This window comes from Melospiza melodia, chromosome 5 (genome assembly GCF_035770615.1).
Source record: "Melospiza melodia melodia isolate bMelMel2 chromosome 5, bMelMel2.pri, whole genome shotgun sequence".
NCBI lineage: Eukaryota > Metazoa > Chordata > Aves > Passeriformes > Passerellidae > Melospiza > Melospiza melodia.
The window spans coordinates 15,946,310-15,970,413 of NC_086198.1; the positions used below are offsets into that span (position 1 = coordinate 15,946,310).

General features: G+C 41.4%; 1 protein-coding gene across 2 annotated transcripts in view; it reads right to left on the reverse strand.

The window, feature by feature from the left end:
• Positions 1 to 23,860, reverse strand: part of EMCN (endomucin) — a 53,736-nt gene extending 29,876 nt beyond the window's left edge. The window contains exons 1-4 of one of the 2 annotated variants that reach the window (XM_063156410.1): positions 23,658 to 23,860; positions 7,569 to 7,625; positions 5,197 to 5,298; positions 4,689 to 4,796 (exon numbers count right to left, since the gene is read on the reverse strand). In XM_063156410.1, the coding sequence (XP_063012480.1) occupies positions 4,689 to 4,796; positions 5,197 to 5,298; positions 7,569 to 7,625; positions 23,658 to 23,841 (451 nt within the window). In that variant the 5' untranslated portion in view covers positions 23,842 to 23,860. Of the gene's footprint in view, positions 1 to 4,688; positions 4,797 to 5,196; positions 5,299 to 7,568; positions 7,629 to 23,657 lie in introns of both variants that reach the window. The other variant, XM_063156409.1, reaches the window with a different exon arrangement.
• Between the last annotated feature and the right edge of the window lie 244 nt (positions 23,861 to 24,104).

Consider the following 24,104-nt stretch of genomic DNA (forward strand, 5'->3'; position numbering starts at 1 on the left):
GGCGGGTAAGGCTCCCTTAATTCCACTGCAAGATTAAATCCTAGCAACCCAATTCTCTGCTGACTTGTGGCTTTGAAGCAGCATCCAAACCTCACGCCCAATGCACAGCACAGGCTCTACCACCAACACATTTAGCAGATGAGACAGCTTCTGCACCAAAGCCCGTGGGAACAGGAGCATCCATACCCAGCCGCTGCTCATGTACTCAACAAAGATGAGCCTTTTCGCTAAATCCCGTAACTCGTGTCGCTGCGAGCTTTAACTGGGTCCCGGCGGCAGGAGCCAGCGGCAGCCCAGGCTGCGGTGCCCGTGCTCGGGCGGGGACAGGCGGGGGCCGGGCGGGCGCGGTGACTCAGGGCCGCCATCGCCGCTGACACATCGCTGCAGTCGTTCCGCACGCCTCGCCTCCGCCAGCTGCAGCACCGATCCCTGCTGCTCCAGGGGGAGGCCTGGCCTTGCAGGAAAGCAGCACAGCGCACAAGGGCGGCTGCTGCTGCTGCTGCTGCTGCACAGCTCGCATCATCGGCTCATGGGTCTGCTGTTAACAGCTGATTACGAATAAAAATGGTAAAGCAGCACAGAGTGGAAAATAGCTGTCCAAATGGGGATGATGGCTGGGCGGCAGAACTCTGGTGGTGATGCAGCTCTCCCTGCTGATATTTTGATAAGATAAATGACAGTGTGTTAACACGTATTTGGCAAAGGGATAATCAACAACAGGGAACCTGAAGCTGCCTTGCAAAGCTGCTGTCTGAGCTTCAGGAATTTCCTTACTCTCTATGCTTTGAAAACCCTTAATTTTCTTTAACTAGCTGAAATTCGACACATATCCTCACTTGATCCTAGCACGGTTTTCTGCTTAACCTACGTATAATCCACATACATTTTGGCATTTCCAGACAGTACTTTGAATTTTCTTTACAGTAAGCTGCTACCTAATTAGTTTTGACATTTTAAGATGCTTCAAGTAACCCACAAACACCCTGCATATATTCTGTGCTCTGCAAAGAATATGGACATCCTTATGTGTGTTGAAACCTTCCTTGACCAATAAATCAATCAAGGAAACATTTGAAGGGCCAAAATGAACTCCACCTAAACCATGTTAAAATACCAGCACAAAAGCTCCTTTAAATGGAAGACTAAAGCTTTTCCTTTGAGCTTGTATTTTTAGCATTAACACACATGCAGGCCTTGCCCCCATAATCAGTAGCCTGAAAAGCCATTTGCATGAATGAGTGCACAAAAGCTTTGAAAAATCCATTGTAGCAAATCCAATGACGTTTTTGCCCATTCACAGGAATGAAAACTGGCTAGGGAGGTAACCAAACAGATCTCAGTTTTAATGTTTACATCCATAGTTGATTGCAGGTGCTTCGTGTTTTCTGGTAAGCAAAACCCGAAAGTATTTCAAAATACATATTTTAAAACTTCTGTCTGCATGAAATGTCTCGGCAGCCAGTGTTTACCTATAGCATGTGCTAACAAACTGAGGAGAATTGAGCAATGCCTGTTACAAGAACGCTTTTCTGGTAGTGTTCCTGAGGTAAAACTTACTTTTTAATTACCAATAGTTTGATTTAAAAAAAAAATCCTCCACTGTGTCCCTTTGTCACTTTTTAATATTTAATATACCACTGCACCATAATGTATCGTCATCCAGGAGAGTGGTGTAACTCAGAAACACAACAGTCAAAAATCCAGTCTTATTTATCACATAACACCTTGAATACTGATCTTACATAAGATGCTTGCTCCATATCCAAGGGAGGAAGAACAGAAATTTTCATTGCATTTCATTTCTTATTCTATTTGATAACTTCAGGTGTCCCAGGATATGAAATCCTGATTGCAGATTCAATTTTCTGTGGTGTGACACACTACAAATTCTTGGTTTAAGGGCCTGAACCGCACAAGTGAAGTCACTGACTAAATGTGAACTCTTGGATTTGACACCTTATATTGAAAATAAGAAGGCTAAGGAGGCCAGTCTGATGTTGGCTTCTAACACAATAAACAGGGTAGGAAAACAAGCAGGAGAGATTGTACTTGTTGCCTGCAGAGGAAAAGAACACTGAAGTCTTATAAAAAACATAAAGGACAAAGATGTTTGCATGATTTCAGTGTATGAAGCACTGGGGGCTTTTCCTGAATCTATAATAAAAGGTGACAGCAGCCACAGAAATTGCAGCAGTGACAGAAAGCCCTGTCAAATCTCAGTTGTGTGAATGCAATCGTTTGCTGGAGCTTTTAGCAGGGATTGAAGCAGAGAAAGGGATGGTTTCCATTACAAAACTACAAAGGTGCCTGCTTTTTATTAAAAATCAGGTGTAGCAAAAGTAAATTTTGACGTGTCATAAAGGCACCACCAATTTCTGCCTCACACAACCAGTGCAGAAACAGGGAGAAATGAGTGCCAGTGAAAAAGAAAGAGAGACAGCAGCCAGCTTTTCCCTCCTGTCCATTCTGAGAGCAGGAGTGTTGCTGTGCCTGTGCTGGCTCCAGGGAGCACAGCTCTCAGGGTGTGGCAGGGAAGATGCAGGGAATGGAGCCAGGGCCACCCCCACTGCTGTGCCCGTGCTGGGCTGGGAATGCAGGGTGGCTGCAGCCAGCAGCAGGATGGTGGCCAGGGGCTCTGAGGGTTTTCTGCAAGGCTGATCACAGACACAGAGCCCCAGGGCCATGCCCTGTCCCAGCACCAACACCATGTGCCCCATCCCACTCCTTTCTGCTGAAGCCAAGGCTAGGCTTTTCTTGACATGTAGAAAAGTAGACCACAATTTTATCTTAAAAAAACCCGCTAAAATTGGCTTTCACATACAGACATTCCCAAGTACTACTTTTACATTAAAAGATGATACAATTTTTTTTTTTTTTTTAATGCAGGGCATTTCTAATGCCCTGGACACGCTGTGCCAGTTTTCAAAGGGGACTGAGAGACAGGAAAGCCCTGTTTTTAGATTAATTTACCAAGCATTTTTTTACCACAAGTCTGGGGGGGGGGGGGGGGGGGCAGGAAGGCTTAGCTAAAATGAGGGGTTTTAAAACCAAACCACAACACAAGCAGCTAGGGACTGAACTCTACCTGGTGGGAAGAGAATTCAAGAGGAATGGAAAGGAAGCTAGAAAGCTCCCTGCCCAGGCCCATCACACCTGCAGCAGCAGTTTTTCAGCACAGAGCAGTGGCTGGAGCTAAGCTGCACTGGCAGGCATGCCTTTCCTCATTAGCTTTCCTTCCCCTGCCGGGAGCTCTACCTGTCACCAAGGTTTAGTTCCAGGTGGCTGTGCTGCTCTGGTAGCCACGAGCCAGGAACCTCTGCCAAATTGAAAGGAGCAGGAATTACATCCATAATGCAATGTGCCATGCTGTGGCTTCTGACAGGCCTGCAGTGCCACAATTTCAAGTTTTAAGAGATTTTTGGGGGCTTTGGTATCACTTTGAGCAGCTTGTGCATTGGCCAGGCTGTGTGTATACTGTGACTCATTGACAGTGGCATTTAAATGCCAAGCCAAAACCCCAAAGATTTTGGGCTGACAATCAGGCCACTCCTTACACAACACACAGCGGGAAAGCTGCATCAGTAGAAAATGAAACCATGGAGTGAACGGGGAATAGCTCTCCAGGAAGCTTGGCAGGCTTGGGCCCATGAGGGGTGGCTTTAAAGGAAAATTTGCACAAAAAAAAAAATGCAGACTGCTTCACAGGAGTACCTTTCCAGACAAATAAACCAAGGGAAGAGAAGTCATATTCTAATAATTTGTAACAGTTCAGTATGCTGTAAACATCAATTCTGAGTACATTGGTGTACCACTGACTGCTGAGGTAATTATCTGGTGTATTTCATTTTTTTTAGCCAATTAAAAATAAAAAAAAATGGAGCATTCCAAAGCTCTGGTTCATCAGAAGACTGGAGCAAACACTTACAGTGCATATCATAGACAAGGGAGATTGAATTTTATCTTAAGCTTACTGGATTCCTTTGGGATGTTATTATAAAATTTAACACTATTTAAAATTAACCCAACTACTTGCTGGATATGTGGGCTTAATTTTTTTGTTTGGGGTTTTGTTTGGGGGTTTTGTGGGTTTTTTCATTTGTTAGGGGTTTTTGTTTGTGTTTGTCTGTTTTTTTTTTTTTTCCTAAAATCCAATCTGATATTCCAGGCCAACACACATGCTATTCCAAAGACTTATGGGAAATAAAAGTATCTCTCTAGATTGATGCAGAGTAATTAGTACCACCTCTCTTTCAGTACTATGGCTACCAATAATATGAAACATAATAAGCATAGTGTTCTAACACATACAAAAATAAGAAACAAAGGAGTATTGTTCTGCCAGCTTTCTGATCACATAAAATTATTTTTTATTTCATACTTATTGAAAAAAAAAAACAGAGAAGAAAGTAAAAAATTAAAACCCTTCCAAATACATCTCTCTGTTACAGGGAGATGAACACCCTGTGTAATGGCTTCAGATCACCTCCATTACAAACTACAGATATATTATTCTTTGTGGAGGATTCCAGGACAAGTTTCATTTAAGATATATAATATGCTAGGATGAATAGCTCTGATTCCCTAAACCATCAAACAACTCTTTTTGACCTCCTTTTATTGTTTTGCAGAGTTTTACAGAAATGTAGCATAGAATGACTCAGAAATGGCTCAGTGAAATCATCACTTACTGTTTGTTGTGCTGAGACTTGTACTTGCTGTTGAAGTCACAGTTGATGGATTTTCTGTTGTGCCTTGTGCTGTTTGTGATGTAGCATTAGGTGAAGAAGACGTGGGGCCTTAACACAGGAAAGACATTCCATTTATTTCCTTGAATTGGTAAACACTCATAAAATACACCTACTGCCCTGCTTGCAGACTAACTTTAAATTATCAAAAGGATATTTAATTGAAATTCAAGGTCAACAGGGGCAGGGCCCCATTGACAGCAGGGAAAGCCACTCCCTGGCCCATAGCTGGGTCATCCCACTGCAGACAAGCCTGTGACAATGCAGCTGGAAGGTGCAGCTTGGAGCTGCTTTTAAGCCTGACCAGAAGGGAGCTCCTGCACACACCTGTAAGGTTTCACCAAAGAGTACACTCCCTGTAAAACAAATTCCCAAGCCAAGAAGTACTACCTAATTAATTTCCTCAGTGACCACTAGAGCAGCATCAATTAACTCAGAGATTTTCACTTACTGCTTGTGGTGATTTCATTTGTAGTGTTGACTGCAGTTGTTGTCAGCACTGGTGCTGCTGATGTTGTTGCTTGTGAAGTTCTTGTAGTCACAGATTCCCCTTCTGCAAGAAAGGCATTCACATCATTATGGATTTATTTAATCACGCCTAAATAAACATCACATTGTTTTATCTGTGTTCTCTTACCAAGACAGTGAATTTCTGTTTAAAGGATGGCCCTCACAGAGCTTTATAACCCACACATTTTGAAAGAGGATTCAAAATACATGCAGTTGGTTTCAGAGGGGAGGTTTGGCCTGTGAACAACCTGCAAGTGCCTACTGAAAGGGAGCAATTGTACCTTCCAGCCAGCCCCAAAGGAGAGGCACGTGATCTTTGGGGGTTACACAGAGGTGCTTGGCTTCACTTCCAAGGGAAGAAGTGAGGGGAACAGAGCCTGGAGTGGGTGGATGGGTTCAGTGTGCTGCTGGACTACCCCTCTGAGCAGCACTTTGCTGCATACCTGCTGAGCAGGAGGAGGGATGTAAAATCTCCATAAAGAAGTGTGAGTGGCACACAGGAGCACAATTTATAGATCACGGGTAGAGAGCTGAAGGGGAACAAACTCCCCTTTTCTTTTGGCAATTTTTCCCTGTGTTTGCCCGCTTTGAGACATGTTTGAGTCTTCTTCATTAGCCAGCTTTCCCAGACCTTCTTGCTCTGCACCCAGATTTCTGGGGAAAAAAGAGCCCCCAGCAGGCCCTCCTCTTTGGAGTACAGTAGAGCTTAGGACATTGTGGATGACATGAGTAGTATTCTCTAGTAAATTATATTTCTTGGGGTGAACTCAGTGTCCTTTGTAAGGTGACTCCTAGTTCTGTCCTCAAGAGGAGTGAGACTTGGAGGCTAAGGGGAGGGGAAAGGGCTCCTGCAGGCAGCAGGGATCCCTTCCCAGCCACTGCTGCTATGAAGAGATGGGAGCAGAGTTGCCCAAACATCACTGATAGCAAGGTTTAAATCACCTTGTCTTGCTGTGCATGGATGGCCTACTGCAGGTGCCATGAACCTCCAGCACTGGCTCAAAGGAATGGACTTACCAAATTACAGCCAGGGAATCTGGACTAAAAAACCCTATAACCAATCAATTTATGAGTTCAGCTTTAAATTCTGTCATCTAATGCAAACAGGAAGTGCTACTGCCAGCTAAATAGGCTCAACTAGACACCTGACTACTACCTCTACCTACATACTACCTCTTCTAGCATTTTTAATGGATGATATATGTGAAAGAATAGGAATAAATCATTGCACCCCATGTAATTTTCTCTCATAAGACTCTAAGTACTCATTAGTACTTCTAAATGCAATGTTCACACTGGAACTTCTGAAATATAACTTATACATCCTTTCTCTGCTCTCAGTTTTATGGCTGTTCACCTAGAATAGCAATGCCTCAAGGAATGGGCCTCCTTGTTCCACACTCACAAATTGTTTTAATCTCATACTTGCTTTCTAATGCTTTTCTCATAGTGGCATAAATACCAACACTGCTTTCCCTTCCATGAAAAAAAACTGCAAGAAAAATTTCAGTGAAGCATTCAAAGAGTTAACTCACTGTGAGGTACATTTATGAAGTGTCTTTTAAACTGACATAAACATTAGGATTTTTGAGAACTGCATGAAAGAGCTGCAACACAATTTGAACAGGTCAAAACCTTTGCTGTAACAAACATAATATACACATATTTCACCTGGCTGCAACTTATCCACCTCCATTACTAGCACTTCAAGTGTATACTTCATCATCTCAGTGCTTTCAGCTCCACAGCAGACTCATTAGTAACCCCAGTTATCAAAAAATAGAACAATCTCTCCATGTTTTCTTCTCTCATATGTATAAATTATTAAATGCAACAGTCTTCAATATTCAGACTAATAAAGAAGTTCACATGATTGAAATATGGTAAGTATTGATTTTTCATACATTTTCATAACAAAGCTGCAAAATAAAGAGAACTGAATGTGACAGAATCACAGACTTTTAACATGTGAAGCATGTATTTTCTCTGTTAAGTCCTCTTGAACTGGGAGTCTTTGGTAATTTATGAATCTCTGATCTCACTTGAGCCACTCCTTGAGAGCACAGGAACTCGGAGAACCTTTTTCACCGCAAACAAAAAGTGCAGCCTGCTCAAATTAAGTGTCTCCATACTAAGATACTTCAATCCTTTCCTTGCAACAGTGTTTCATAAGAGATTTGGGGAAATACATTGATCTATGATTACCCTTCATGAAATAATTCACCTGGTTTCTCCCAGAAGCTGGAAAAGCTGAAAGCTAGAAAGACAACAGGATCTTCAGAACACCAGATAACAGCAAATTGGAAGTCTTACCAGCTTTTGATGCTACTGAAGAAGTGGCTGTCTTGACAGTAGGGGTTTGAATGCCATCTTCTGAAAGAAACACAGAAAGAATCATATCACTTCTGTACCTTCCAGATCTATTCAGCACTATACAGTCATAATAACAGAGAGCAGCGTGGACCTTCCTGGAAAATCAAGTTCAGAAGCTTATCAGCAGAAGCAACCAAATAATATAACTCTGCTACCAACATTTTCAAGCTATAGCCTAAATCTCTTCATTTTGCCCTGACTGCTGTAATGGGAAGCATCTGCTGCTGCCTCCCACCTTGGACTGCATGCTCTTTTCCCAGACCAGTTGGGAGGGGGAAAATGGAGACAATTAAAGTGGTTTTTGCTATCTCATCCTCTCCTTGAATACAACCACAGCTGCTCTGAGTCTTCAGGGTGGAGGATTAACTAAAATAACTGGCCACAGGAGTAAGCAGCCCTTCTCCTGCCTTGCAGTAACAAAATTGTACCGGCTCCCTGGCTAGTACGAGCACTTCAGGAGGGCTTTTCAGCATCACCCTGATGCCTAAATGTGAGGGGATTCCCAGAACATGGCTCAAGAAGCACCACATTGAAAGACTGACTTTCCCCATTGCCCTCAACACAGTGATACAGCTGTTGGGGTTTTACTGCCATAAACGATGCCAGTCTTAAAACATTGTTAGTAGGTGGCACTTCAATATAAACAAATAAATAATCCAAAAAAGAAACTTCAACAAGAAAAATAATTTCTGTCTCTTCTTATTGTGCTGCAAGGTTGTAACATCATAACTCAAAAAGTGTTTTGGCTTCAAGCAAGATTTTCAGTCTTATTGCTGTGGTGTTCATATTTTTTTTACTAAAAGAAGTTAGGGGTTTGTTGAAAGGGGTGAAAAAGCTGCACTGACTCAGAAACAGGCATTTCTCAACCATTTTAGACTGCTGTGAGACAAGTATGGTTACATTTGTGGAGGAATAGATCAAGTCTGTAACTGAATGGGAGAGGAAAATGGCACAGGCTAATGCCTATGTTCTGTCAGGTTTGAAGCATCCTGTCAGGCTGCATTAGCATGCTGTAATACAGACATGCTAAACTGAGTCAGGACAGCATGTCAGTGTTCTTGTGTGACTCCATTCATGGTAATATCTGCTGGCATTCTCTCTTTTTTTGGCTACAGGGCAGAACAGTCAGTTTTGTTCCCTTTTTTCAGTGTACTGAGCTCTGATTAAAATTTCACGAGCAGCACCCGAAGCCTGCAAGAGCCACAGACCTAACCTGGAAAAAACCCCCACACAACATAATACAACTGCAGGGGCTCTGCAGAAGTGTATTAAGGTCTAACCAGAGGAGCCCTTACAACTCCTCTCCAAGCAGTGTGTTATCAGTGCTCTTGGCACCTGCAGGTTTCTAACGGGTCTCAGCCCCTTCCCAGTGAGCCCCACTTTCTTGGGCACCTTTTCTAGGTGTGCTGCTGCGTCCATAATGCCTTTTCAGAGCACATGCTGGCCCAGTTTGATATGGGCATATCCTATATAAAATTAAATGAGTCCCCTGTGGGCCTGCTGCTGCCCCAGCTCTACTCCCCAGAACACGTGGACACAGTCACACCTTGCACAAACTCGTGCATACTGCATTTAAAACACAGGTTTTCTTGCCACGTGGTTACCCAGTCAGAGTGATGCTTCATAGCCCACACTTGAAAAACTTGGAAAACAAATTTTATCCAGAGAGACCTAAAGGCAATCTTGTTTCCCTAAACAGCAAGCATTTTTCCATCTCTTCAATCTCATTATGTGCTGCTGACAAAGCTCCTGTAATCCCCCACACCACAAGGCCACAGCACTAGAACAGAATGTTTTTTCAACAGTGCCTACATTTCAGCTGGTTTTGTTTTAACAGATCTCAGTAGCTACCGTGTCTGTAATGCCAGCTAAATGTACTAGCTGTCCAATCCGCTCGTTCCCAAACTCACTCTTCCCAAAACTCTCCCTCTAATTCAGCATGACTTTGTAGGAGGCTCATTGCAATACTTAGATTATTCATCCTTTAAAGGTGTTCCATTTAATAACCGTGTTGATAGGCCAAGGTTTCCTCAAAACTAAAAAAAAAAAGTGAATATAAGTCACAGTTCTATTATGATTCAGTATTTGTTGATTTTATCACAGGTTAGAGATAAACTAAGATAAATTCAATTAACAGAGTACAATAGAGTTTTATGAATTGTTTTCTTAAAATGTTGAATAATTAACTATACTTTAAAATTAAGTTGAACACATCATGCAAAAATGTTTAAACCTTGACAGGATTGTGGGGGGAACTGTTTGATTAAAAGATATGATAGAACTGGTGGTTTATTATGCTCTTATTTGCAATGTTAAATTGTAACTACTGAGAATCCTATGGGGGATAAAAGCAAGAGATCAAAAAAATTATAGAGAAAATAATTTTCACCATTAGAGATGGCTGATAGACAAAGAGAGGGACAGAAATCTTCATTCTTCTGCTCATGTCAGGTTGGCTGCAGGCTCAGATGATGGACAACTAAGTAAAGTTACAATTGCCTGTTTTTTTAGCAGATTTGAATGCAGTGATCCCTCTGATATGAGAGCACATGGATGTACTCTGACATAGGAGTAGCCAAATCTACTCAGCCACTGTTTCCACACAGAAACCACTGCCGTCTGCTGGCAATAAACCCAGCTAAAGGAGGATGGGCAACCCACGACACAGCACCCTTGTGTCCAGAGAACACACGTGGAGCTAAAAGGCTCTCAGACACAACACTGTGCTGAGTGAAGGGGGGATGCTGGGGGTGGTAAGATCCAAAAAGAAAAAAAACCAAAACCCACTATGTTTTAAAGCAGATAATAAGGCAAAAAGAAATCCAGACTGGGAGAAACATAACAAGAGAGGAAGAAGAGAAGGGCAGAAAGGTCTAGAGACAGTAAGACAGGGTCACAGGGAAAAATATGAAGGAATTAAGATCCAAGAACATGTGACACATGGCCACAAGACCAAACTGAAAAGAGAGTAACTGTTGTGTCTTGTTTGGGTTTTTTTTCAGGTTCACAGAATTTCCATTTATTGTCTTTCCTAGGTTGGATTTAAATGACATATTTGTTCTAAAATGAAAGCATTGGTCTTCAGATTTTGAAATGGATGAACCGGAACACTGAACTTACTTTCTCCTTTTAAATTCAGAAGGAGCCCTTGAATTTAGACAGGACTGACTGATGGCCACAGTTGTCCTCAGACTGCAGCTTTTGATGTAGGCTTCAGTCTCTAAAATCTGAGTGTGGAGTACTCATAACCTTTTCTCTCTCTCTTTTTCTTATTATTGTTACCTTTACACTGGAAAGATAGACAGGTTCTGACCTCTTATTAATTGGGTGCCTGTTAGTGCTATAATCAAAACATTAATAAAAGGGAACAATTGCATGTTATTATATCAGTACTTCTGTTTACACCCTACAGGATACCACAGGTTATGAACCACAAAGTTTGAAACATCACATGAACGAGATAATACAAAACCAAATGCCAAAGCAAAAACATTTTTAAAGATTAATAGATAGTTCAAAATATATATTGATTATATTCATTACATGAGTTACTGAATTTAAGTGCTGTCTGGTTTGGCATCAGTACCTAACTTTGAAAAGAAATTATTTTTATGGAAAAGTCGCTCTTGTTACAGATAACAAGTGGAATGGCCTGTTTGATATTTCTTTCACTTGACAGTGCACTAGATAGCCAAAACCACCTGGCTAAATCCTTTCATTCAGATGAAGTACTTGTTCCAGCTTCAGAAGCATGTGAAAAAGGATGTGGATTTCTGGAGGTGGGGGGTTAGCAGAGAACCATAAAAAACATCAGGAGTCTAGATAAAAAAGACATCTCAGGAAGGACTGCAAAAATTACATTTGCTCAGCCTAGAGAGGGAAGGGTTAGCAGAAGGCAAAACAACAGCAGTCAGTAGGTGCAGGAGGAGCTGCAACCAAGGCAAAGGAATAAACTTATGTCCACTGCAGTTTGAATGAGAGGTAATGGACAAGGGATTTGGACTATAAACCCTGCAGGTATTTCAGTGCCTGTGTCAAACTGTTGGCATAACAGCCAGCAGCTGGTGCTTTCACCACTTTGCTGATGAGGATGTGATACATTCCCACTCAAAACCTGACCAATGCTCTACAGGCTCCACCTGGGAGCAATTACCAAAGAGGTGTCCTGGGGAAAGCTGCAAATGATAATTCCTTGCTTTAAGGTTATAAAGCAGAACCTACAGGTGTTTATATTATGTTTGTGTATTATGTATTATCATAGAATCACAGAATGGTTTGGGTTGGAAGGGATCTTAAAGATGATCTAAGTCCAGTCTCCCTGCTGTTGGCAGGGACATTTTCCACTAGACCAGTTTGCTCAGAGCTCATCCAGTCTTGTCTTGAACACTTCCAGGGAAAAAGCATCCACAGCTTCCCCAGGCAACCTGTTCCAGTACCTCACCACCCTAACTAATTCTACTCTAATTCTAGTAAAAAATTTCTTCCTAATATCTGATCTAAACCTACTCTCTTTCAGGATGTTCTATTATGGGGTTTGTTGTGTGACCTTGGGCCTTTGCAACTACACACAAGTTATGGAGAAGTCAAAGTTGCTTTTTACATTTCTGTTTTTCCACACCATCAGGAATAAACAGTGATCTCTTTCTAGTCCATGATAATTCTTCCAGCCCTCGTGACCATGGAAGAGCCTCCTGTAACCACAGTTCCAGTAAAAAGAAAAAAAAACCATCCTTTTTCAAGAAAGTGATAGCTGTCCTTGTAGACACTCTGGGACTGATCTGGGAACTCAGAGGTCCCAAGAAATAGCTGCTGCCTGACAGCAAGTAAACAACTTGTTTACTCTTACTTTGGAGCTCTGTTGTCTGTTACCTTTTCTCTTTCATTTAATGCTGCTTCATCTCTACATTCTCTTATCTCACCTTTCCCCAGGCCCAGTACAGTCCTTGCACTTCTCCTGTTTCTGTTTTCACTACTCATTTGTCTTTCTTTCCAGTGCATGACCATTTACCCTAACTCTTGAGATAAATTTATTTTTTCTTTTGTAGTGCATTTTGTATAAAGGTTCATACATTATCCAAAGAACAAAAATACAGATACACTAATAGAAGAGGTTTAAGTGCAATTTTAACAGTGCTGTTTGGAAACATCAACTCCTTTCTTGCTATTCAAAGATCACAAATAAAAAAAAACATTGAATACTCCAGAAATAAATTTTTAGGAAAAAGGGAATAATCCCCCCTCCAGATATTTTTTCTGAAAAATTAATCTTATAGAAGTAGTACCGATTTTAGTATTTAATAGTTTCTAGTGTTTCATCCTTAAGGACTTGTACTTTAGATTTTCCTTCTATAGTCACATAAACTAGATTTTAAATGGAAACCAAGGTTCTGATGTAATCCTGTGAATGGCTGAAGCTGATAACAGCTGACACAGCAGATAAGTGTGTGGAAGGATATTAAATTAAACAAAGCCATTTGCAAACTTCATGAATTTGAAGCAAACTCAAAAAACCCCACAAAGTTTGTGTTTCCACATGTCTTTAGTACACTAAGCAATACCCAAAGTGTGGCATGCCTCACACACACATTCAGCTGTGCCTGTAACAGGATCTGCACACAACCACTCAGGCTGTGACAGCCCCTGGTGAAAGGAAAGCTGTGTCCCCAGTAAGAGCCCCATGCTGGTCACTGCCACTTCGCTATCACCAAAAGCCAGAATTGCACAGTGTTTTTCCAGCCTGGTCTCACAATGGTTTTGCACTACTGCAAAAGTAGTGCAAACACTACTTTCTTAACACAGCCTCCTGCAACATAAGGCATTTTCCACCTCAGGATTTTCTCTGCTGTGAAATTCTCACATTGGCAGCTGGAAGGACAATGCAGATCCTGAGCAGAGTTACACTGGCCATGTTTGAGGTGAATCCCTGTGAGGTGTATTTAGATACTGCAGGCAATGCTAAAACCATAAGGCAGGGAGAAAGGCCACATCCTTTGCTGCCTGATGCCAACCAGCTGGAAGCCTGAGATTCCCGCTGCCTAGGGAGGTGGGAAACCACCTCCGGTTTGCCAAGCTGTCACCTTCCTTCCAGTCACGTCTCTCTTCAGCAACAAACTAAAAACAAACTATACAAATCCTACATGGGGAGATTTTACACTCAAGGTCAACTTTCTACTTCTTCTCTGTAGCTGCTGGTCCTGGTTTGCAGGCTGGTGTCACACGACAGAGACAGTCTGCTGCACAAGAGTGGGGAAAACATACAGGCGTGAGCATGGGGAGGACACAAGGGCAGGGAGAAATTCCTGGGCCAGAGACACATAACACTCTCCCCACAAAGGGCAAAAGCACCTGAAAACAGCCAAAAGAGATGGATATTAAGGAAAGGAGAGCATAAATGTGAAGCCCCATAGCCGGAAAAGGAGACAGGGCCAGGGCTCCTCCTGCATTGCATGGGAATGGGCAGCAGCAAATGGGGCAATGTGGGATTTGGTTTCTGCAGAGGAAACATAAACTGGGTGGGCTGGAGGCAGCCAGCAGTAAGAACTGAGGGGAGGAAGGAAAGGGAGGTAGCTGCCACAATTTTTCCAGCAGGGAACAGAGAGAAGGCAGGAAATCCAGCTTTTGTGCCAGCACTGCCCCAGAGCTCCTCCTGCTCAGCCAGGCATGGGGCTAGCATCCCAACACTAAGCACTGGCAGAGAGTTCCTGGGAATCACCAACCCCCAGGCAAAAGGCTCCCACAAAGCCTGCTGACAGACCCCAGCAAACAGCTCCTGCTTAGGGACCTGCTGCACAGAGAAATATTGACGAGGCAGATGCCAAGGACCAGCCTCAGCCAGCGTGGCTGTAGGTTGGTGAGGCTCCCCTTCTCAAAACATTAATGTGAAATATTGGATGAATGCCCTGTGTTACTGAGTATTTGAAACAACCCAAGCACAGCATGATTTGCCTCTCTGCATGTGTGGACATGGAAATCTGGGCACTTAAATAACCAGTTTAAAGGGGCCTTTTTATTGCCTTAGAAGAAAAGCAAACTCCCTATGAAAGGCTTTTAATCACAAGTTTTCTCAGTGTGCCTTCTGCTCATGTGAAGGTTGGTGGATATCTCTATTGCTGTGTACTACAGAGGGGTGAGTACATTGTTTGCACTCCATAGAATGATAAATGTGCTCAGCATGCTCATCAGCACTCCAGCCCTCCTTGAATGAAGGCTCCAAGCTCTGCTCTTCTTTTTATTTAAACATGTTAAAAGTATTTAATAGGTTTTAATTAAACCCCTTAAAGCTATTTAAATCACCAGATTGTCACCCTTTGATTATGATGTATTTGTTTGTCCACATGTAAGATAAAAACTAGGAGTTTCTAAGGACTATATTATAGTACAGAAAATGAACTGCCATCCCCTCCCCTTGTGTTAGTCAAGCTAAATAAATTTGAAAAATGTCCTTAGAGGGTGCAATTTTATATAGAAAGCTTTACACATATTGTGCATTGCTGAGCAGAAGGAGAAAAATAAATAAAGGAGAGCCCCTTTCCTTGCAACAGGAAGGGATAAGTGTTGATGCAATTCACCCCCACCCAGAAGGCAGAGAGAAAATTGTAATTCTTTCAATGCTCTTTCCTTAACGTGCTATTGGCAAGCCTATTTTTGTTTCCCATGAAAGAGCACGTTTGGGTAGGGCAGATACAGAACAGCCAGAGCGGAAGCTGAGCCCCGGTCAATCAGCAGCTCTCCTTTTCCATGTGCTGCAGAAGTTAGGAAAGTCATATAGCTCTGTGCTATGTTTGTGACCCAAGTGCATCTCCAGCAGCATGACTAATTGTATAATTCAGGAAAGGGTCACTGCAGTGTCTGCTATGATGTATTTATTTTTAGAACATCCGGGATCAGCCCAGACACCCATTTTAGCCACACCCGCCCATTCCATTCTATTCCTGACAAAGCTCTGAAAGCCTCTGGAACATCAAAAAGCAGTTCCTGTCAGAAAACTCTGTGGAAACACTGTAAATTCCTTCTATAATTAATGTAATTCCATGCTCACTGGTCCATTGAGACGCTCTTCATCTTTTCCACGCTGCCTGGAACAAAGGTTAAATGGTACAGAATATCCCAAAGGGAAGGCCCCAAATGGGCTTTTGCAAGCCCTGCGTGCAGCACAGTCTCACTGGAGTTACTTCATATGCAAGGATGAAGGGAACACTTTGAAAATCTCATTTCTCTAATTGGCACATACAGCTGATGAAGACCTTCTCTTGCCTGTCTCTATCTTGCCAAGCTGATTATAACTCACGTTGTTCTGAATTTCCACCAATCTTATACAACTGCTAAGGTCAGATGCAAAACTGAAAATCTTCTCACATGCTTTATGTAACGAAGTATTCCCATTTAAAAACAAAGTTACTACAAAGAGCACTTGAAACAGAGTGTCAGCACTGAGGACTCATCCTACCAAAGAGCAGTGGGAGCTGCTGCATTAGCCACGCAGGCTCCCACTCAGAAAAACAGCTTCCAGGGGGAACAGAGAGGCCCACATTCAGGAATCCCAGGCCTGTCAAAATCCCAGCTCCCAGTCGGTGCACTGGGAAGCCACGGTGAGCTGGGAGCTGATCCCATCACGCTGGTGAACAGCCATAGACACCCCTTGTACTTTCATTGGCAATTAGAGCAATTGTATTCCCAGGACAATTACGACTATTACATTACAATTGTAAATAAGCTGTTCCCTTCCTACACAAACCTTTCTGCTCTTCTTCAACCTTTCCTCCCATGAACGATGAATCCCCACTTTCCATTTTGCATCTGGAAACAGCAGTTCCTGCCAGCTCTTGGAAATGCAAGGCGAAAGCAAATAGGGAGGAAGAAGCAGACTGTGCACTACAAGAAAGCATCTCTAAGTCAGTAAGATAAATTGTGCACTAGTTCACCTAAATTAAAGAGCATTAAGACATGCCAGCCACATGACTCCATTAGCACTGGGGATGGCTTGCAAAAGTAGTGGAATCCTCTGGAGCCATTTGAACTAGACAGGATAAAATGTGCAGAAAACCAAAAAACCACTGTGCACTGGAAGGATTTTTTTGCCTCTAGTACATGCTCTGTGTCCTTCCCTTGCACATCTCAAGGACTGGGTTATTTGGCATAGATCTTGAGTAAGTAATTTTTTTTGTTGTTGCTGGCATGTTGGAAACTAGTGAGTTGTTGCAAGCCCAACACTTTTTAAAATACATTTGCTATCTTCTGAATAACAGCAAATATATTTATAAACTACTCTTATAAGAAAAAAAACTTCCTAAAGAGAACCTAAAATTGCTCTGCTGGAAGAGCCTTTCTGGGCAGCCTGCCCTTGGTGTAGCTACAACTTCCAAGGGTTATGTGATCTGAGTCAAAACAGAGGATGTCCAGACTCCATCTGGACTCTACAGGACGTCCAGAAAGCTCCATAACTCAAAGAATTCAGTAGTTTTAACAAAGAGGTTTTAACAGTCCTTTGCAAGAATGAGTATCAACAGTGGAATTGCACACTGGTCCCAAACATTTCCTTCAACACACTACACATTTCTGACTTTATGAGCATCTGTAGGAGTTAGGGGTAGATGAGGTTTGACAACTTGGCAGGAGTTTCAGAGTGTCTGGAATTCCTGGGTAAAGAAAACCCCCAAATTATTGCTTTTGTGGACTTTGAATGGTGATGGAAGCATCAGCCATGTATCATGTCAAAAGCTGCCCCTCTCTACTGGACATGAGACCTGGAATTTGGGTGGAAAGGATTTGAATTACATTTCTTTGCAGAGTAATCATCACCTATTTTTGCCATTTTGTATAGAAATACTTGGTGATATCTTTGCTTCTATAACCTTTGAATGAGTTTGCAAACACCTATATTTACATCATCTATATTGTTGTGATATATAACCCATGCTGAGATGAAGAGGAGTAATTCATCTGTCTAGGAAAGATTATTCCAGGCTATCCTCCCAATGGGATAGATAGCACCCATATTGTAATGTTTAGAAGGTTATCAACACTGTATTTAAAACAAAACCTTAGACTCAATTTTGTGCATGAGAAAAAGTAGGAAAAGTAGCAAAAAATTAAGGAATATATGAGGTTCTGATCACTTCAGGTAATTAATATGAAGTGGAAAGATGCCTCAAGAAATAAGTATTTTGTAGAGGAAAATAATGCAAATTGGTCAAGAAGGTTAGAAAATCTCCTGGCACTGTTTTCCTCAAAACAACTAAAATCCAAAGTTTTCGCCATTCTTATCAGTTGTTGCCTCAATAGCTGAATTTCTCAAGCCCAAAACCAACATTAATCTCCTGCTAAAGATTATGAAAGAAGAAATCTGCAGGAAGAACAAACATCTCATTAATATCATAATGTTAATTGATTTAACCCTAAAGTTACACTGACACTCCTCACACCAAGTAAATCACACCATCAATCACACTGAGAAATCACACCATAAAGACAAATTGAATGTGCTTTTTAGAATGATTACTTATCTTGTAGAAATCTTCAGACAGAAAGGCTAGTGTAGCGCTCCCATCCCAGCAAAAGACATAATTTTGTCAGAGTGATAAGGCAGAATGGTTACAGCAGAAAATTGTGATGCAAAATTATGTGCCACTTGCTCTGTGGTTTCAGAAACCTGAGATGCATTGCTATCTACAACATGCAGGTAACACCCAGAAGCACATTACTGCCATTGCAAAAAAAAAAAAAAAAAAAAAAAAGAAAGGATTCAAAATTGTTGTAAAACTACTCTACCGATCTACTGATAAACAGTATAGAATTTGCACTTGTACCAAAGGCAAGTATACATTTTCCACATGAAAGCAGCCAGAAAATCCTTGTCCTGTTCCTAGTTTGAAACATAACCTTTGGAGCACCAGCTAGTTATTCTGGTCTGAAAGGGGTCGTTGGCCACTCTGACTGCTGAGAAAAACAGTATTTTGAAATTAATTTGGATCCTTCCAGACCAGCCTCTAGTACATGTGTGGGTGGCAGCAGAGAGCTTTCTACCCCTTCCTACAACACCCCAGCAGACAACATTTGCTGAATTTTATTCCAAGTCATCATATCAGCAAGAGATCATCAGCTCAGTCTTCTCTCATGGGGAGGTAGGACCAGAAGGCACAGTGTGGAGAGAACATCATATTAAATTCTGTCAAACCCCTTTTCCTGTGGCAGGTAGGTCTGGCTGATACCACATGCCACTGTTAGGGCATCCAAGGATCCACTTTCACAAGAGGAGTGCCAAGGTATTGCTACATGATATGCCAGCTGCTGGAACAATGACAGTGACTTGCAGGGCTGCAAATCAGAGTTTTGACCTTTCTGTTTTAAAGGGAGACCTATTTTAATAGACAAACCCATTTTTAGAGTGCTAGTTGAAACCAAAAGTAGTTGTTTGTCTTCCAAAGGAGCAAGGCATTTAATTCTTCACTTGTATTTGGAAATAACACCTGCTACACACAAATCAAACTTTGTCTCTCTGTTTATAGAATTGCACAATAAACCCATTAATGAGTCTTCCTTGAGCTGCAGCAGCAAAAATTACAAACAACATCACCTTCTCCCCCTACCCCCTTTCATAAGGGCCATAAATAAAAATTATGGTTTTCCATGAGATTTTACTAATTTTACATGTTGAAGTTAGTCTGGCTATCAAATAAAATGTACCAGTTAAATGTACTCCCATCTCAAGGTTAAGAGATTCTTAAAGATTATTTTCAATTTTTAGTTTTGCAGTACAAATTATAGTACCAAAAAACAAAAAATGTTCAAGTACTTCAGCAGGTTTTTCCACACAGGACTCAGATGTATAAACAATTTGAGTCCAAATTCGAGGTACTTTCCTAATTAGGAAAAAAAAACCCACAAAACCAAACCAAACCTCAGCAGATCTTTTTTTCCTAATTTATAAACTACTGAAGATTAATAAGAACTCTAGTTTTGAACACAGATAAAAAGAGTCAGCTCAAGAAAAGATAAAACATTCTGGTAAATTTTCAGAAAAGACAATAAATTTTTGGGCATGTTATACAGCATTATGTTTTCCCAGGTTTGGAACTGAATGCTGTAGGCAACTTGCCCTTCATACTCAGTCTCCATTTATTTTGGCTGTAAATCATAACCAAGCAGGTATCAAGCCATCTGCTTCTATCCTCAGTAAATGCACTAAACTTGCTTTCAGGTTTGGGGATACAACATGCAGTTTCCTTCTGTCCAGGAAGGAAACTCCATTAGTCAAAAGCTGCCCCAAAATGCAAAGGATCTAATGAATGAAAGGAATGTGGCAGCAGGGGAAAAAAAAGAACAAAAAAAATCTGCACAGGGATAAAAATTCAATATTCCATTAAAGGCTATCATAAGTTCCAGCGCTATAATTTGATTTTTCACAAAACTAATCTTGACAAACTGCTGGAAACAGTGAAAGCACCAAATACAATTTTTTTTTTCCACAACAGGCAAATTCTCAAGACATCCAAACTTTTGGTTCCAGCAAGTTAAAGGTGTAAGAAAGTAATATCTAAACCCCATTCACATTTCTCAAATTTTCAGAAATGAGAAAATGATCCAACTTTGGCTGTCTGTGCCTTGCTAGTTTTCCAGAGAACAAACATGAATAATAACCCAGAGTGAGGTGAGACCATTTTCAAAAGCTTTCACTGCTCAAAACAGTTTAGTTAGTATTAATTTTAAAAATTAATTTTTAAAATACTTGAGGGCTTGTGAGCAGAGAGCACAGAAGCTGGAAAAGGAAAAGGCTATCCATCTCCTCTAATTTACATCAACAAGAGCAACATTCAGACAGCTGCAAATGTGTGTTGTAACTACAGGAGCCCTGGCTCAGTGGAACTTTTCTCAAACTATCAGCTTGGGAGTCAGGATTAATCACCTGTGCTATAGGTTTGGGATGCTACACAGCATCCCCATAATGAGGAAAGGGGCTGGGAAACTCATATTTTAGGGCTGATCCACACTGAAACAGAGCAGCTCCAAATTACTTCAGGGGCATTTGGACCAAACTCTCAATGCCAAGATTTGCTCCTCCCTTTCAAAAAAAGAACTCCCTTGTTTCTTTGTGATGCCATCAACACTGACACAGCACTTGGATAAAGCTACTTCTGGCTGTCAACAGGGGTCAACAATCGGGTGTTAACACCCCAGCCCTGGACATGTCCAACACAGGGTGATTCATTCCAGCCCCTCTGCTCGGGTACACTACCTGGACACGCCCAGCCCGATGCCAGGAGGAGCACAGCCCTCTGTCCTCTGCCACCACTTCTGCAGGACACCAGCCTGGGTGCCTGGGTGAGAGGGATGCAGTGCTGTGCTACCAGCACTGTGGGGAGGATGTTTGCTGTGCTGTGCAGCCACGCCACGCTGCATTCCAAGAGCAAGGCACAAGAAAATGCAACGTCTAAACACTTACATTATAAGCACATGCTAAGGCTTCTCCTCTCATCTTTTAGAAGGAAACAAGTTCACCTTTACGCATTTTTAAAGTAATTACATCCTAAGGCAGATTCAAGAGCATTCATATTTGATTACTATAATTTGACATTGTATTTTTTGACACATTCCAGTGCTGCCTGTTTAAAGCTGAAAATGCTATGAACCAACCTAGAAAAATGCTAGAAAGCATTTTTATTTGAGCTACATTTTGGAACAGGTAAGAATAAAGAGCAATATGCCAGGAGAACTGAACATCTTGAGATGAGCATGCTCCTATTTTAAGCATGCCATTTAACTCCCAGAGGGTTGAGAAAAGTCTAGGTAGGAAGAACAAGTTGTCAGGAGGCTATCAGCCTCCACATCCGTACTTAACTGAGCCTGTAGTAATGTGCTGACAGAAGGCAGACTCCGCTGAAACATTATGGGCTTTTGAGGATGAAAGATCCCAGGACAAGTTAGAAAACTGCAAAGAAAAGCACTATGAGCATACAGCTGAAGAAAAAGCATGAAATTTGGAAGCCCCACAGAAGACCAGGTATATTCTTTACTAACCACAGTGGAAATGTCCTATGTATGATATACAAAAAGTACACAGACAAACACCTTGTGTGCAGCAAATGAAAAAGTTGGAAGCCCACGCATTTGTCTTGGTGAGCTTTGAAAGCAAACTACTCCAAAACCTGGGGAAGGGAGAATTAAAACACTGGGATGAGATTTAGCCTTCTCTAAAAATCATATTATATATAAAAACTATATTATTTTTTATCATTTAATAATACTAAACAGCTGGAGAAAAGTCTTGTTGCTGTCTCCAATGCTCAAAAAAGGGAGACTGGCATGAGTCTCCTGACCATCACTTCCCAGCTTCAGATTACAAGATTCTGCTGTTATAGCCCAGATGACCAGAGCACTTTGGAGATCACAAAAAGTGGAAATCCAAATAATCTGGTCCAGCTTTGCACAACAGACAATAAAACCACTTCTGTCTTAACAGGTTGGTGCATGTGGCTGCCAGAAGCAAGCTTGACCAGAGCATATAACTTTATTTCACAAGGTAGAAAAAAACATACTCCAAATTTCCCCATAAATTTTCTTAGTTTTCTAGCATGAATTTACCAATAGAATTTCACTACCACATCTACCCTGCAATTAAGTGTTAAAAATACTTTTTTTCCTGTTTTACAGAACCAAAATTGTTCAGAACAAATGTATCATATATAAAATCTGCTTATTCATTGTCATAATTTCTGCCATGTTCATATCATGCAGAGGAGGAAAAATCCTTTTTTAAGAAAGGACTGTACAAAATTAGCAGGATTCCTCCCACCTTTGCATGTTGCTTTCTGGTAAGCTTTATGGACTGTTGTGTTAAACATGCTCTTTTTGATGCAACTCCACTTTGCTTTTCAGAAATTGTGAAATTAAAGCTTTGACAATGACAGGAAGACTATTTTTACAAGGAGTAGCAGACAGAGAATAAATAGCACCTAAAGACACACTTTTGGGGCTTGTACTTAACATAACTTTAAAAGCAGTTCTTTCTGTGGCACAGGTTTATTTTTAATCTCCTTTATTGATCTGTTTTCCTAACAGCAATGAGCCCAAGCAATAGAATAAGATACACCACAAAATACTAGATTTCAACACATAACCTGAGCAAAAGTTGATCAACTTCATTTAGATCAGGTAATCTAGTGTTATCAAATTTTAATTCTGGTTAATAGATCCTTTTCAGGAAATGTATAGGCATTTGTGGAAGCTGTAGCCCAGTGAGATGGGAAATGAAAGTACAGATAAAAGGCAGATTTTACTTCAAATGTATCTTTTGGCAAAGGTGATGATAGACTCTGGCCCTTGTTGCAGGTTCTTTCACCCTTTCAGGTTTTACTAGTTAATTCCATTTTAAAAGCAAGATCTTTTAAGCTGAAGAATAATGAAAACATCAGTTCAGTGACCACCTGAACACCAAAAGTTGTATTAAATCTGTGCATTTAAGAATCATATCTAAAAGATACTGTGCCCTGTAACCAATGTGACCCCTAGGCTTGCACCCCTCATTATCCGACACTTGACAGATGTTTTAAGTCCCTATATCTTCGGGGCCAAAACTAAAATAATTTCTTAAAGGCATTCTTGGCCAAACCTATGGCTGGTATAGTGCAAGGGAAATCTATCAGGATGGATCTAACTTGCAAGCGCAAAAATTGCAACATCTTTCAGGCATTTCAATTGTCCCCTTAAAGCCATCTTTGCAAAAAATGCTTTAACATGTAGAAGAAAAACAGAACTGCAAACTTTTGTAAATACACCTCTGCTTTTGACTCCTCTCAGATTTAGGAGCTCCATGACACCTAGAAAGAAAACTGTCACAAAAATACAATGGCAGGAAAGTTTTTCACAGAGCACATATAACTCAGCTGCCAGTTAGTACCTTCTCCTCCAACACACAGTCTTTCAATCACTGCAGTAGAAATGAAGAAAAAGCACACACCGACTGACAGCTCAGCTTTTGTTCACAAACCACTTGAGAGATGTGACAAGTCTATCCAAAAAAGCCAAAGAACTTACCTCCCACAGTGCAAACACAGAGTACAGCAAGGAAAAAGAAGGCAGTCCCCAGGAGCTTCATGCTTGGTGGTAGCGCTGTCAGCTCTCCCTTGTGCAGCTGGGCAGGGAGTGCTCTCACTCTGAGGCAGGCCTTAATTACTCCATGGAAAAAGGTGTGTGGTGACTGTGCCTGGTCACTGCCCATTCCTGCTTATTTTGGGGACTTTGATAAAGAACAGGAGGAAACACAACATACTCCCTCTGGGAGTTCAGTACAGAGGAGATTTATTGTTTCAGTCCTTACAGGAACTCCTTTTCTTTGGCAGTGAACCATGTTTTTGTTAATACATTATTTTGTTCTTCTTCAGTCATGAGGTCAGGAAGGTTTCTGAACAGAGGCAAATCTTTCCTTAGGATATATTATACATCACCAGCTTTCATACTGGAGCTTGGGACACTTTTAAAGCA